Source organism: Rhea americana, unplaced genomic scaffold, assembly GCF_003343005.1.
Source record: "Rhea americana isolate MKP2758 unplaced genomic scaffold, rheAme1 scaffold_331, whole genome shotgun sequence".
Classification (NCBI taxonomy): domain Eukaryota; kingdom Metazoa; phylum Chordata; class Aves; order Rheiformes; family Rheidae; genus Rhea; species Rhea americana.
Window position 1 is genome coordinate 160,565 of NW_028186459.1, and position 13,762 is coordinate 174,326.

General features: G+C 44.7%; 1 protein-coding gene across 1 annotated transcript in view; it reads right to left on the reverse strand.

Moving 5' to 3' along the window:
- Positions 1-329: 329 nt before the first annotated feature.
- Positions 330-13,762, reverse strand: part of EPHA10 (EPH receptor A10) — a 57,563-nt gene continuing 44,130 nt past the window's right edge. The window contains exons 8-15 of the mRNA XM_085311085.1: positions 12,596-12,721; positions 9,866-10,051; positions 6,482-6,543; positions 6,144-6,347; positions 3,463-3,612; positions 2,993-3,186; positions 2,258-2,422; positions 330-1,709 (exon numbers count right to left, since the gene is read on the reverse strand). Coding sequence (XP_085167211.1) covers positions 1,595-1,709; positions 2,258-2,422; positions 2,993-3,186; positions 3,463-3,612; positions 6,144-6,347; positions 6,482-6,543; positions 9,866-10,051; positions 12,596-12,721 — 1,202 coding nt within the window. The 3' untranslated portion in view covers positions 330-1,594. The remainder of the gene's footprint in view (positions 1,710-2,257; positions 2,423-2,992; positions 3,187-3,462; positions 3,613-6,143; positions 6,348-6,481; positions 6,544-9,865; positions 10,052-12,595; positions 12,722-13,762) is intronic.

A 13,762-nucleotide genomic window follows, 5' to 3' on the forward strand; every position in this document is an offset into this window, starting at 1 on the left:
CCCTCACAGGGCTGTTAATCAGTGGTGCAAAACTGACATTCTGCAACAGCTGAGGRTGATACTCCAAAAAGCCTTTTCCTTCCCCGTTTTGGACAAGGCACTGTGCAGTCTGGCCACTGGAGGGGAAAGCGAAGGTTACTCACCTGCAGCTGAAGTGATTCTTCATGTGGCTGTGGGTACATCCAGCAAACACCAAACAGCCATGCTTTCTGTCTCTCTAACATCAAAGCAATTCCAAGGTTTTCATCCTATTTCTAGCTGAATTGGTAGGTTCTTTTCTGCCACTGTGGTTTGAATGAGTTCTGTTTATAAAATCTCTCTCTCCTGTACAAACCTCCAGACCTATAGAGGGGAGAACGTTTGTTCATTTTCTGCTCCAAAGTAGGGCGAACACTTCTAAGTGGGATGCTCTAACTTAAMTTCCCCAGGCTCTGGCCTCTACCTGCTCTGCTTGGCGCACAGCTGTGAGAGTACACTGATGCTCTGCCCGCTTTGCTTGGCCTCAAACCTATCTAGTTCTGTTGGATGCTGCCCAGGCATCACTCGTTCTCTTTACTCAAAACTACCCTCTTTCCTCRGCATTTACCTGGCTGTGGTCTATTTGTATACTGCTGTCCTGATCCACAGGATCTGCAGCTCTTTCCAATAAGGCTGAGCATTACATTAAGACTGCGAAGGAAGCCCTACTGCTGGGGAAGTTACAGTGGTCTGTATCAGTGCAAAGAGTAATCAGATCCCTCCACTTTTCTAGGCTCCTCAAGACATAAAATGATGGTGCCAGGACCACCATAGAAAGTAGTGAAGGCTAAGAACATCAGCATGGTGGCAGCCCAAGGGGTGCCACTGCTTCCCTCTTCTGACAAAAGCTCTCTCAGTCAAAGCTTTTGATTTCTTCCCCTGAAACCGTCTTGTCAAAAGACCATTCATCACCATTTGCTCTGCATTTTGGTGGAGAATGTTTGTTTTTGTTCACCAACAGTGATGTCAAGACTCAGTGAGGTAACTCTTGGAGTGAAAGGGACATGACTGGAAAAAGAGTTCCCTTTCAGCATACCAGATGAKCAAAGTCACCTTCCAGAAGTTGGGTGCTGAGTGTGAGGTGTGCTCCAGTCTCTAAAAATAGAAGTAACAAAAACTCCTTATGGGGTCAGTAGAACATGTCAACTTGTACGAAAAATACCCATGGATTATACCAGAAGAATGGTAGATACCAAAATGCTGTCAGCTCTGGATTAAAACAGTGCATGAATGTCCATCCACCCTGTTAACCTAAGCACCATATGAAATGGCACCATCATAGTTCGACTCATCTTACAAAACACTGCTAGGGAAAACCACATCCACCCAGGCACACTGCATCACCACACATGTCCCAGGAATACTTGGCCTCCCTGGCACAGGGGAAGGGCAGCCCTGCTCTCTTGCCACATGGGATGACTTGTTTGGGAGCAGCCCAGTGTTTCCTACATCCCACCTGCTCAACAGCTCTCAGTAAGATTTCAGAGATTTGGTCCAGTTTGGGCCAGTACACAGCTGGCTGTCTTCTCCCCAGCGACTGTTAGGTGAGTGCTCCGCACAGTCTGTTGGGGTTCCTTCACACCTGCACACCTCGGCCATGCATTTGTATCACCTGGGCACGGAGAGTCTGGATCCCACTCAGGATGGTCTTCTGATGCTCCACCAGCGTGATCCCCAGGCTTAGGACATCTCTGGAAAACAAGTCCCACATCAGCAGGAAAAAAAGTCATAACTGTGCAATGCCCCTGACTCCATTTGCTTTCCAGSAATAGGCAGTGCAGATTTCAGACTATCAGGCTATTGTGGACCTGTAGGAATAACAACTCCCCAAACTCCCCAGCCAAAAACAACGTGTGGTTTGACAAGAAATCCAGGGGTATTGCATACCTTCAGCATGCCATTCGCATGACAGTTCCCTATCCCACTGCAAGACTAGGAGGGCCCTGTACTACCAGGGAARAAAAAGATTATCAACAAGTTGCACCTTGTTTTGACATTGTTTTCTGGAAGGGACAGTAACTCACTATTCCTGTCAAAAGTTACAGGTTTAAATCTTAGCTCAGAAACAGCAATTGAGATGACAACATATGCCACCCAATCCACTCCAGTGAGAACTTACAGACATGTTTTGGAAGACCTGTGTTCTTACTCTCTGATAACTGACTGCAATTTAAAAGCAGAGCTTGCTCACACTGCATCCATCCACATGGGTTTATAGTCAGGAAACCTTTTGACTTACTGGATTGTCATCCTGGCCACAGATTCCAGGTAGCAGTAGCCTGCAGCTGTGAAGTTATCTTTGTATCTACCCATTTCTATTGCTTCCAGCCACTCGCCCACAGAGCTGAAAGATGGGAAGGCTGAGAAAGTACGTTCAGTGAGGGGAATGGATGTGCTGTGGGACCTGCCAACATAAATGGAACATATGAGCAGATGASCACAGGGTGATTTATACTCATGTCTAAGGAATGGCCTACAGGTTGCCTCATTGATGATGCATGGGAGGACTTGGRGAAAAGGGGTGATCTGGGCACAACAACTTTGAACTCCACCCCAAATCCCATGTAAGAGAAGACAGTGCTTGGATACAGACATGTGTCTCAAGGCCTATGTGCTCTCCAGGATGGGTATCTGGGAATTTTCCCAAATAGCTTTGCATCACTGGTGTCAGCAGAGTTGAAAGCAAAGCAATTTTCTGTGATCTTAGCAGAGTCAACACAGCTAGTGCTGCAGTGAGTATAGCCATCTCCTAATTCCTCTGCCCCAAAGCCCAGAGGACCCAAACTTGATCTCTGTTATATAGTGCACATCTCAGGGCTAATGCAGTGATTTAGGTGTAAGCACTCTGGACTGCACCAGTTCAAAATGGTTCTGAGCCTTGTGTCATCCTGTAGTTGAAGCACGAACCTGCAGGCAAAGGCTCAGACTGTCCTGCAGTGCAGTACAAAAAGGAGCAAAGTAGAAAGGCAGTCACCTGGTGCACGTGGAGTTGGGGCACTTGGGGGCCTCTGGGCTCTGCACCATCTTGCTCAGGATGTTATGGATGTGTGAGAACTTGGGTCTCTTGTTGCGATCCTTCTGCCAGCAGTCCAGCATGAGCTGGTGAAGAGGAGGCTGGCAGTTCATTGGGGCAGGGAGGCGAAATCCATCTTCGATGGCCTTTATCACCTGCAAGGGCAGAGAAGGGCAGGGCAAGAGAGACGTGAGGAATAGTCTCCAAGCTGTAGGAGTCAAAAAGAGACACCATAATACACGTTGTATGCAAAACCAGAGGGAAAAAAAAAAAAACACCTTGACAAACCTCCCTCTTCCCCACCCTGCACTAGCAAACAGCAGCAGCTCCTTTTTGGACTCCAGAGACTACAATGAGTCCATTCAAACCACGTGCACACTATTAGCAACAGCAACATCCTAAACTACCATGTGGACTGCCGTGGGACTCACATCCTGGTTGGACATGTCCCAGTAGGGTCTCTCTCCATAGGACATGACTTCCCACATGACAATGCCGAAGCTCCACACATCACTGGCAGGACTGAAGTGGTGATACTGGATAGCTTCAGGGGCTGACCACAGCACAAGGCTCTTCCCACTCTGGCCAGGCATAAAAAGGGAAGAAATGATGTTSTCACACAAAAAAGAACTAGGCAATAATAGACAAGCAATTCTCATGGCTGCCATTCAATGTGCCTCCCACTTGCATCACAGGGCAGACACAGAACAGGCCTACATACCACATGCAGTTTTAATCCTAAGAGAAAACTTTTGCTTCAATTTGTTTTAAAATGGACATGCAACAGTATGGTACACAGGAGCACAGGTCCTGAAATATTAATGGGAGAGAGAAAGTCTCAGGGAAGAGCTGATGGCATTTTTTATGTTAATATTTAATGAAAATCATCTCAGAGCTCTGCAAACACAGTCCCTCCATCCATCCCTGCATCCTGGCTTGCTCTCCTGTAACTAGCACTCCCGGTGTCTGCAGAACCCTTCTGGATGCACTGGGGAAGYAAGTGATAGACACTGCAGCTAATTCTACTTAACAGCAGGGACATCTGGACCCCAGAGCCAGGGCCCCACTCCACAGCAGGGGAGAAAAGCCAGAGCTGCTAATGGTCTTTCCATTCCCCTTAGCTCAGCCAGGCACATGTTGTACCCAGCAGCATGCCAGTGTCAAGGAAATTCTTCTCTGGAGCTTTACAGGCAGCACTGCCATAGTCCATGCTATGGCTCTGCATGCAATGTCACCCATTCCAGATGGCACAATGTGGTCATGTTTTGTCAGGGATTCTGCAGGATGGTGGGACTTTCCTTAAGGAGCACAGATCTGAGCTGGTACACAACTGCACTCCTGACAGACTGTGAGTCAAACCCTGCAGACAGGTTCTCTCTGGGACACAAAAACCCTGCATCAGGACACAGGCACCAGGGGACCTGAAGCCAGTAACACATCAGGTGCTGCCTTCTTAGCACCATCCAAATTCACCCACAAACAATAAATGCTCATTGGATTAGAAAAATCAATCTTTTTWAAAAAAATAATGTCTGGTTAATGTGATGCTGTAATAGGTTTAGCTGACATAGGAAGGTTATGGGGTATCAAATGAAATATTTTGTTGTTTTTCAGTTAAAAATATTATGCCTTGATTTCTTCACTGTCAACTGAAATGTGCTAAACTGAACTGTGAAAGCACTGGGGAGAGCAACTTTCCACAGACAGCAAATACAGAGTGGGGGCTGCATTTTCTCTAGGGTACTGCAGCGTGACTGCACAGCCATGGCACCTCGGCTGAAATTTGTGCAACTGGATGCAGTCATGCCAGATCCACGCGTGGGGATTCTCAGGCAGCTTCTCCAAGTGTGTGCGTGAGCACTTGAGATGTATTGGCTAGTAGAGCTGAAAACGCGTGAGTATGAATCGAATAGGACTTAATTCTTAATTGAAAACCATGAATTTCATCACAAGTGATAAAATAGACATAACAAACCCTGAGGCTGCCAAAGCTGCCTTCAGCCTCCTGCCTTCTCTCTGCCAATTCACACATGCACAGAGGATTGTAAGCAAGAGGAGAAAGTGGTGTTACATGGAAAGCTGTAGAGTTCCATAGTTAAATGCATTTGAATTTCTAGCTGAGAAAGAAACCGTTAAGATGCAATGACTGCATTCATACATGAGGAAGAGAAAATRAGAGCCTAGGAAAAATACTGTTTCTGGAGTAGAACTGTTGCATATATTAACTCCAGCTGTGGGAGTTGGCTGGCTTTGGATTTGATCCCTATTCAACATTCAGAGCAGGCCTGCAAACCTCTCCAGTTATGCTAAGCCCCAGTCGAAGTGATCCTCACCAYGGCTGTGCATTGTAACCAGGGAGGATCCAGTTCTGCAAAGACTTTGTAGCCATTCTGTCAGCATTTTGCTTTTTGAAAGCATTGAAAGCAGAATTTAGAAATGCAGGATTGTCAAAGAAAAAGGAAGCTTTCTGCAAAGTAACACCAAGCACAGGTAGAGATGTCCAGGACACCAGTGCTCACCCTGGTTGCTCTCTATTTACACCTGTCTTGGAGACAATAGGAGAGGGCTGAAGTCTAACAGTTAGTTCAYGTCAGGTCCAAATCTCTGAGTGTGCTCCTTTGTCTATGGGCTCAGGCTTGGAAGCAGACTTCAGATTACCATCTGGATCAAATATTTCTTTCTTCTTCCTCTAAATCTGGTTAGGATGGGGAAAACAGGGTCTGCTACCACTCTGTGTGGGAGATTTCTTCAGCCTTATACCTTAAGCAAAAGATATCCATGATTTTTATACTACCAACAAAAGAATTTGTTGTCCAACTTCTGAGTTAAAAAAAAAAAAAAAAAAGAGCATAGTGATTTTCTAAATCTTTATTTACAGATTTAGAAGAAAATTGAAAGTCCCTGCTCGCTTATTATTTAAATAGCTCACTTTAGTATTCCTTAATAGTTGGGTTCACTGTCAATCCTATGCACCTTCAGAACACGCACTTTCTCCTCATACCGCATAAAAAGCTGATGGTTCAGCACCACAGTACATTTAGTGGAAGACTTCAATCTTCCACACCTCTGCTCAGTGCAACACCTTGATCGCCACCAGACACCTACAGCTTACCATAGTGGTGAAGATGGTCTCCATTTTGTCTTCTTGCGGCTGTCTGAAACCAGTTATTTTGCAAGCCAGGTTGCTGTTTACAAGAACTTTGTGGGCAGCAAGACTTTTATGTACATATCCCATCTCTGCTAGGTACTTCATGCCAGAGGCAATGCCATGCAACATGCCAATGAGCTGGGTTGCTGTGAACTGTCCCTCATGTTTCTGTAAGAAAGGAGGGAGTAAAAGCCACAAATCAGTGACTCCCAATTCAAGGAGCTGGAGAAATGGGGCACCACCAGCTGTGCCTGAGTGGGTGACAGGTCCCAGCAGTTAACACCAGGTCCCACAGCACTCACCCTGAGAAAAGTATCTAGCACTCCATTCCCCATGTACTCCATCACAATCATCATGATGTTCCCTGGACAGAGACAGACAGAAAAGGAGTATTTCATGATTTCCGCTTATTGCTGCAGGCAGCTCAGTGCTGATATAAACATAAATGCAGAGTGAACCTTTCAGCCATCCAATCKTCCCTCTTCTAAAGATGCAATTTGTCAAATTTTCAATATGAGAGTTTTCATCCATCATAACCTACTATTCCAGGGAACTATGAAAGGAAGATGAACTAGGCACATTCCAAAAATGTGTAATTTGAGTCAACAAAAGAAAGGATTCCCCCTCACTTTTAAGATGAAGATATTTTCCTATTAAGATTTATTCTATTAATTGCACCTGGAGGAATACTAGAAGTGATGTTAAAGGCCTGGATCCTGTGGACTCCTTTGCCACTCTGCAGTAGGCTATCCTGTCCATACAGGACTTTTACCTATCTCACACAGGGCAGGGCATTAATCCCCTTAACTATAGATTAGCTTGAGCAGCCAAGAGGACGGATACTGAGCTAATGGTGCAAACAGAGAACAMGGAGGAGATGAATATGGTACAGATGCAATCTGGGCACATCACAAACTGTACTGATGAGTCAATATGCATGACAAGAGACATGCTTATCTGCTGGTGATAGAGTATGGATAATGAGTGAGGAATTTGAAATCCTATTGATGAAAAAGGAATTTGWCATACTTGGCACTGCTGAAACCTAGTGCAATGACTCTTGTGGTTGGAATGCCAAAATCATTGCTATAGCTTGCTTGGGAGGAGCTAACRGTGGCAGGTGAAAAGCACTTCACATTAAAGCCACTATTATCTCTTTCAGAATTATTGATAACTCAGAACAATGGGATCCTGAGAGCTATATCAGGATCAATATGCTAATAAAGCYGAGGGAGAAGGGGCCTGGCAGAAGACCAGAGAACAGGCTGAGAGTATTTTATGAGTTTAGATTTGCTGAAAAGGTAACTACTTCTGCCACATGTTAGACTTTCTGTATACAAGATACTCTAATTAAAGAGCAAGCACTATCAGCCTTAAGTAATGTGATAAACGGAGGAAGATCTGGCTAACAGAAACTRAAAAGTAGTCGCAAATAGAAAATCCTCATTAAGTGTTTCTAGAGCTGTTCTRGAAAGATTGGTACTCAGTCTGCCATTTTCCTCAAAAATCATGAAATAGATATAAACTCACTGCTAATCTAGCTTGCAGATGACACGGACTTACCAAATATCTATAAAAGACACTTAAAACAAAGTCTCTTGCTAAGCAGAGCTCAGTTAGACAAATTATATTATTAATTTGCTAGATGAAAATCTTTATATCTAAGAACAAAAAASAGCAACTTTGGAAAGAGCAGCTCCAAAGGGATTATCTTTGGTGTCACCACAAATGGATAACACAGCTTGAGGTTCCTGCTGCTGCAATGCTGGTGGCAGAAAGCACTTCTGTGATTTGTGGATGTGTCAGTTGGGCAGCTGTGAGTAGCGCTCAAGTGATTATTTTACTGTTAGGACGCCAGTCTGATTGCAGTATTTCAACAAGTACCAAAAAATCTGGACACTAACTTCCAGTGTGGTCACCCTGTATTATCTGACTGCTTAGCTGGGTATTAAAGGAGAAAGGGTTTCATCTCAGAAAGTTCGCAATGATCCCTGGGTCCAAGGCTTTCCTATGGTTCTACCAGGATCCCAGTATCTGATATTCTTTTTATCAGGACATTGAATCACACAGCAAAGAAGGAAGGTATTACTCAGCAAAAGCAAAATCGACCAGCTCAGCCCAAGACTTACGAACAGATCTATTTCCTTATCTAATAAAAGGGCTGGTTAAAACCACAATATGTGCTCACGTTTCTCTGGGTTTATGCGAATATCTATTCAACTACGGCATCCACAGGCTAGTTCGCAACACACGCTCCCATGACAGATGAGACCATTCATAGGCACCTGTTTTATTGACAGAACCTCACTTCACTTTTATCAAGTGCACTGTTTTGCTGCTAAGCCAGTTCTACTCCCTGGCTTTACTAACCTAGCTGCAAGCATTTTACTAACCATTAGGATACTAAATAGCTAATACATGAGGAAACACTTGATTTCCAGAGAACAAGAATACCATGGCTCCAGCTGTAGTTCATTGCCTTCCAAAGCAAGAACTTAAGCACATTCTAGGATTGTTGCTAAGGCAAGGTTTCCATGTTGGGGACCAAAAGCCATGGTGAATAACTAGAATAATCAGTATTCTTCCAGCTTTCACCTAGGACAATTACTTACACTCACCTTTAAATCATCAAGTAAAGTAGGCACTGTTGTCACAGAATCAGGCAGGAAACACATCACCTCACTTTGCTGGGCACTAATAATCACATAATAATTCTGAAATCACTTTGTATCCACTGAACAGTACAAGCACCATGCGATCACACACCGACTGTCTAATCACCGCTCCCTTACCCTGCCCACCCATCACCACCATCAGCGCTCTACATGCCCCAACTTTCACTTGCTTAGAATTGCTGCTAACCTGGAGCAAACAGGTCATTACTGCTGTGTGCCGTTTTGATGATTTCAGTGTTTCTGCAGCCATGTTATATATTTCTTGAATACAGAGTACTACTGCCTAACTCCCACATTTCCATATCCGTGAAGTCCCAGAGCTCACCAACACTCTCACCACTGTGCTGCGCAGGGCTGTCTTTGGTGATAAAAGTGTCAGCAGCATGGCTGCCACCAGTGATGATCAGTTCTGCCAAACAGGAAAGTCACTGGGGGAGGATGGGGGGAYGGGAAGGGAGAGATGGCTGTATAAACTGTCCATTTTGGAAAACTGTGGTCCTGCTTACATGTCAGGTCATCCTCAGAGCTGACACATTCTGCCTTTCGTGGGGATGCTTTAAATATCTTGCGTGAAGGTGACTGCAGGTGTGCAAAGTATTTGGGTTTACTGCACTCCCTCCAACACTTGTAMGCTGTTACACCAGCCAGAGCAATAAGCGAAATCAGGGCTCTCTGCAACCGCACAACCTTGCCCTCAGAAATGCAGAGTAAGAAAACGAGAGTTTTCAGGCTAAAAATTATGAGGTAAACATACCAGCACCATAAACCTAACACATTAGGCTGGACATATCATCAAAGATATCAAAAATAAACAAAATATCCCATACAGAGAAATCATCCTGTAAGAATGCACTGTAACAGCCAGAACTTACCAAGAGATAATAACAGCATAACAACACTGCAATGCAGAGGTGGGTTTTACCTCACCCTCCGTGAAACCTGTGCAAAGGCTCTTCTGCACTGTGTGTCACTGACTAACACCTTTCATACAACACAACAGACCACCTTTACCTCTGGTGATGACTCCCTCCAGGCGAATGATATTGGAGTGGTCAAACTGGCCCAGAGTGCAGGCCTCTGCCAGGAAGGTGCGCTTCTGCTTCTCCGAGCACCCAACCCGAAGGGTCTGGATTGCAACCGGGAGCTCTCTTTTACTGGGCAACTTCAAACATCCCCGGCAGATTTCTCCAAACTCTCCTGTGCAGCAGAGAGATGAGTTAACAAGCATCCGTGGCTGCAGTACATGTCCCTCATATCCTGTTACTAAACACCTTGCGTTCTGAGAGAACCCCACATGCAATTGTTTCCTGATCATCCCTTTATATGCTGTAGTAAACCACTCTGTCATTTTCAGACCATGAAAAATGAGCTATTTTGCTAGCTGATTTTACTTATGGCTTCCACAAAGCTCTCAGTATCATTGTGTAAGGACAATGTTTTACAGAGTTGTTGCAATGCACTATAAAGACCGGTTATAACATCTGCTACAAAGCAAAGGGCAGCAGTCCTCTTTGGGAAACAGTCCCCTGACAGTTTCTCTTCAGGGGATATTTCTTTTGTTCTGGAAACACAGTGCATTTCTGTAGCACCACTGATGTTTTGCTGTGTACACAAGCGAGACTTTCCAACAGCGAAGCAGAGGTTTTGCCAATCCACAAACTCAGAAGAACAGAGCCCTGTGCAGCTGCAGCCACCCATAAATGCTTCTCTAGAATCTGTTCACCATCTTTCACACTTTTGTTGAACACACAGACCTTGACACAAGTTTAGTATCAGCATGTGACACTAAAAAAAATGTGTGTGATAATTCTCCCTCTTCCCAGCTCTATAAGCCATACCCCTCCATGCTTTGGGCAAGTTCATACTTGCCATTAAAAAATTATTTCCCAAATACCAAATTTGTGCTCATTGGGGCTGAACCACTCTGCCTTCAAGATTACGACAAACACAAAATCTGCTTTTCATGGCAACAAAGCATAGTTAAGGTCATAAGTGTTTCTGTAGTGTTTAAGCAGAGGATCCCATTCTTTACAATCACATGCTTGACCACAGAAGCTGCCAAACTCATAAGAGGCCAGCATTGCCTTTACAGGAAAAAAAAATGCAGATTTGAAAAGCTTTATTAATTTGAAAGCCAGGTACCTATTAGATGAGCAGTGAGACTAATGTCCTCCTAAACTCTCTGTATTTAAATGTCTTCCTGACTAATTTATTTCTTGATTTTTCAAACACCAATTTGCTTCTGAAATATATCTGGGATTACTGTCTCAGTTGCTCTACTTAGTAGCTAAAAAGATAGCCTCTTCTGCTCAACATTGTCCTTTAAGCTGGCAGGCAAACTCTTCCTTCTTCCCTGCCTCCACCTCTTCTTTTTCTCCAGTTGAATTTATCTTTAGGTAAAAAAAAAAAAAAAAAAAAAAAAAAAAAAAAAAAAAAAAAAAAAAAAAAAAAAAAAGACAAAGAATAATCGTGTTTTCCATGTTCTGGTGCATATTAGCGATTAAAGCTCCAGGGCCCAGTGAGGGGATTTTAATTTGCTTTTAAGTTTTAGGCAGTGAGGTTGATGAAAATCAATAAATCATTAAGTTCACATATTTATAAATAGTTTTTGTGCTGCTGTCAAACTGCCCAGATGCAGATAATTGCTGATGCTTTCTGGTATGCTGTTCACTCTATTGGATGTACTTAGTGCCTCAGAAAAACAATCAGGAATGCTATATCAAGTTTCTGTACAAAACATCAGCCAACCCTACTCTCGTCTCCCTGCTATACGCATATAAAACCCTTATCTTAAAGGGCAAGAGCAAATATCCATAGTGCTGATGGTAGCAGAGAATAAAGAGATGCCTTTAAAGACCCCAGCAAGGTGACCAGAAGCCCRTAAGTAGTGACAGTAGGACAGGCACATTCTCATGCCACTTCTGCTCAGGCAAGGCCATAGCAGCAATTACAAGGCTTCAAAAGGACAATGTCTGATATCTCTTTCTTTCAGGGAGTCTAGAGAATTTTGAATTAAGCATGTTATGAATATCGTATGGTGATCTAACTAAACCATTAGCTAGATGATCAGCACCTGAAATGTCTGCAGAGCAAAAGTCTTACTTTGAACTGTGTTTGGGTCATCAAGGAATAGCAAAGAACACATAGAAAGTGATATGGACACTTCCTATCCCATTGTTAATGCACATCTGAAATTGGGCCCCTCCAAGTATATACAAACAGATTTGGTAGTAATACCCTGTTGTCTCCTCAGCTAGAAGAAAGGGCAGCTCTGGAAGTCCAATGATGAAACAGGCTGAGCCTCCAACTTCTTTGAATTTTTGCAAACATTTCGCGTTCCGTGCCGCTTTCGCACCTCCCTCTGGAAAGGGCACCAGGCAACTGTCTCAGTGGGACCTCTTTTGCCAACATGACACTCTGTTCAGAGCTTCTACCCAGCGACCAGCCTCAAGCTAGGCATCAGATTCACATGTACAATAGACACACTGGAGGCTGGGCTGGCTCCATCCCATCAAGTGTCAGTGCTGTTGCACATCACCTTTCTCTCCGGCCGCTGGCCTCTGCATCTTCCCTGTGGCCCCGGGAATACTGCAAGGAATTCAGCAGCATGCTAGAGGGTGAGCTAGGGATTGTCCCTGTTAGGAACACAGCCTGTAGCCACCAGCACTACAGTATAACAGCAACACCCCTCAGGAGAGGGGCCTGGGGCCCTCCCTGGAGGGCTAGTGATGTGGAACTTGCCTGTCCCGATGATCCTCTCTATTTTAATATTAGAGTTATCCAGTTCTTTGGCAAAGAGGTGCACCGCCTGCACGGGGTCTTCACAAGCATCAGGGTTGATGTACATCCTCCTAGTTGGTATTTTAACTGCAGGAAAGTGGGGAAATATACAAGGAAGGCATGAGAAATGTGTGCCAGGACAGTTTCCTAAGACTCTACCCAGCCAGGATGCCCCTGAGATGGGATGAGATTCCAACACTGATGTCTCAACACTCTTCACCTCTGGGCTTCATGCCCTGCACAGAGCACACCTGCTGCTCCCCTATTCCCATGGGCTTTCACCAACGCCCCTGGGGGCAGAGTGGATCCTGTAGTCTCTCAGAGTGAGCCTAAAGCTCTGGGACGAGATATCCCCTTCCAAGGGATTTCACTCTGGCTCATAGCTAAAAGCCCTTCACCATCACAACTTTCATCTGAGCACACTGAATCCCCAGGTAAACGCTGGCTGTTTCACTGTACCCAGATTTGCCGAGGTGGCCAGAGCGCAGCTAGGTTCACTGCTAGAGCAAGACTCTTTCAAAAAAAATCTAATTTAATATTTAAAATGCCTAAAGAGGGTAAAAGCAGCCTGAAACAAGCCAGTCACTCCCCATACTCCCACCTGTGACTCAGGAGGTCCCTTCTCTTTTGCTCCCCCAGGCAAAGCGATGATGAAATGAAGCTGATTTAGGTTGCTCTGTGCTACAGCCTGCACTGGTGAGATACTGAATATTGCTCTTAATCCTGCAGCACTAAGTTGCACATGGCAAACACTGCCCTGTCCCTCTCCTCAGAGTTAATGATATAAAACGCAGCAGGCTGGGATTCTTCATGTGTGCAACTGCTCTGAGTACAAAAGGCCAAACATATCTTTCCTAGACACGTTATGTTATTAGGTCCCCAGCTACTACACATTATGGGCACCCCTCTGAATAATAATTCAAGTGGCACCACAGCTCAGAATACTCCTCCTCTCCTCTTGCTTTCAATCCCGGCCTCTCCCCGAGGCTAGGCACACTGGGGACACAGACAGGCTTGTTAAGAGATCCCATTTGGCTGTCTCTGGAAACACTCTCAGTAGGCTATCTATCTTGAGGTCTTCCAGCAGGACTAACTTGCCACTTTTTTGCAAGCAAAGCAGAAGACTTG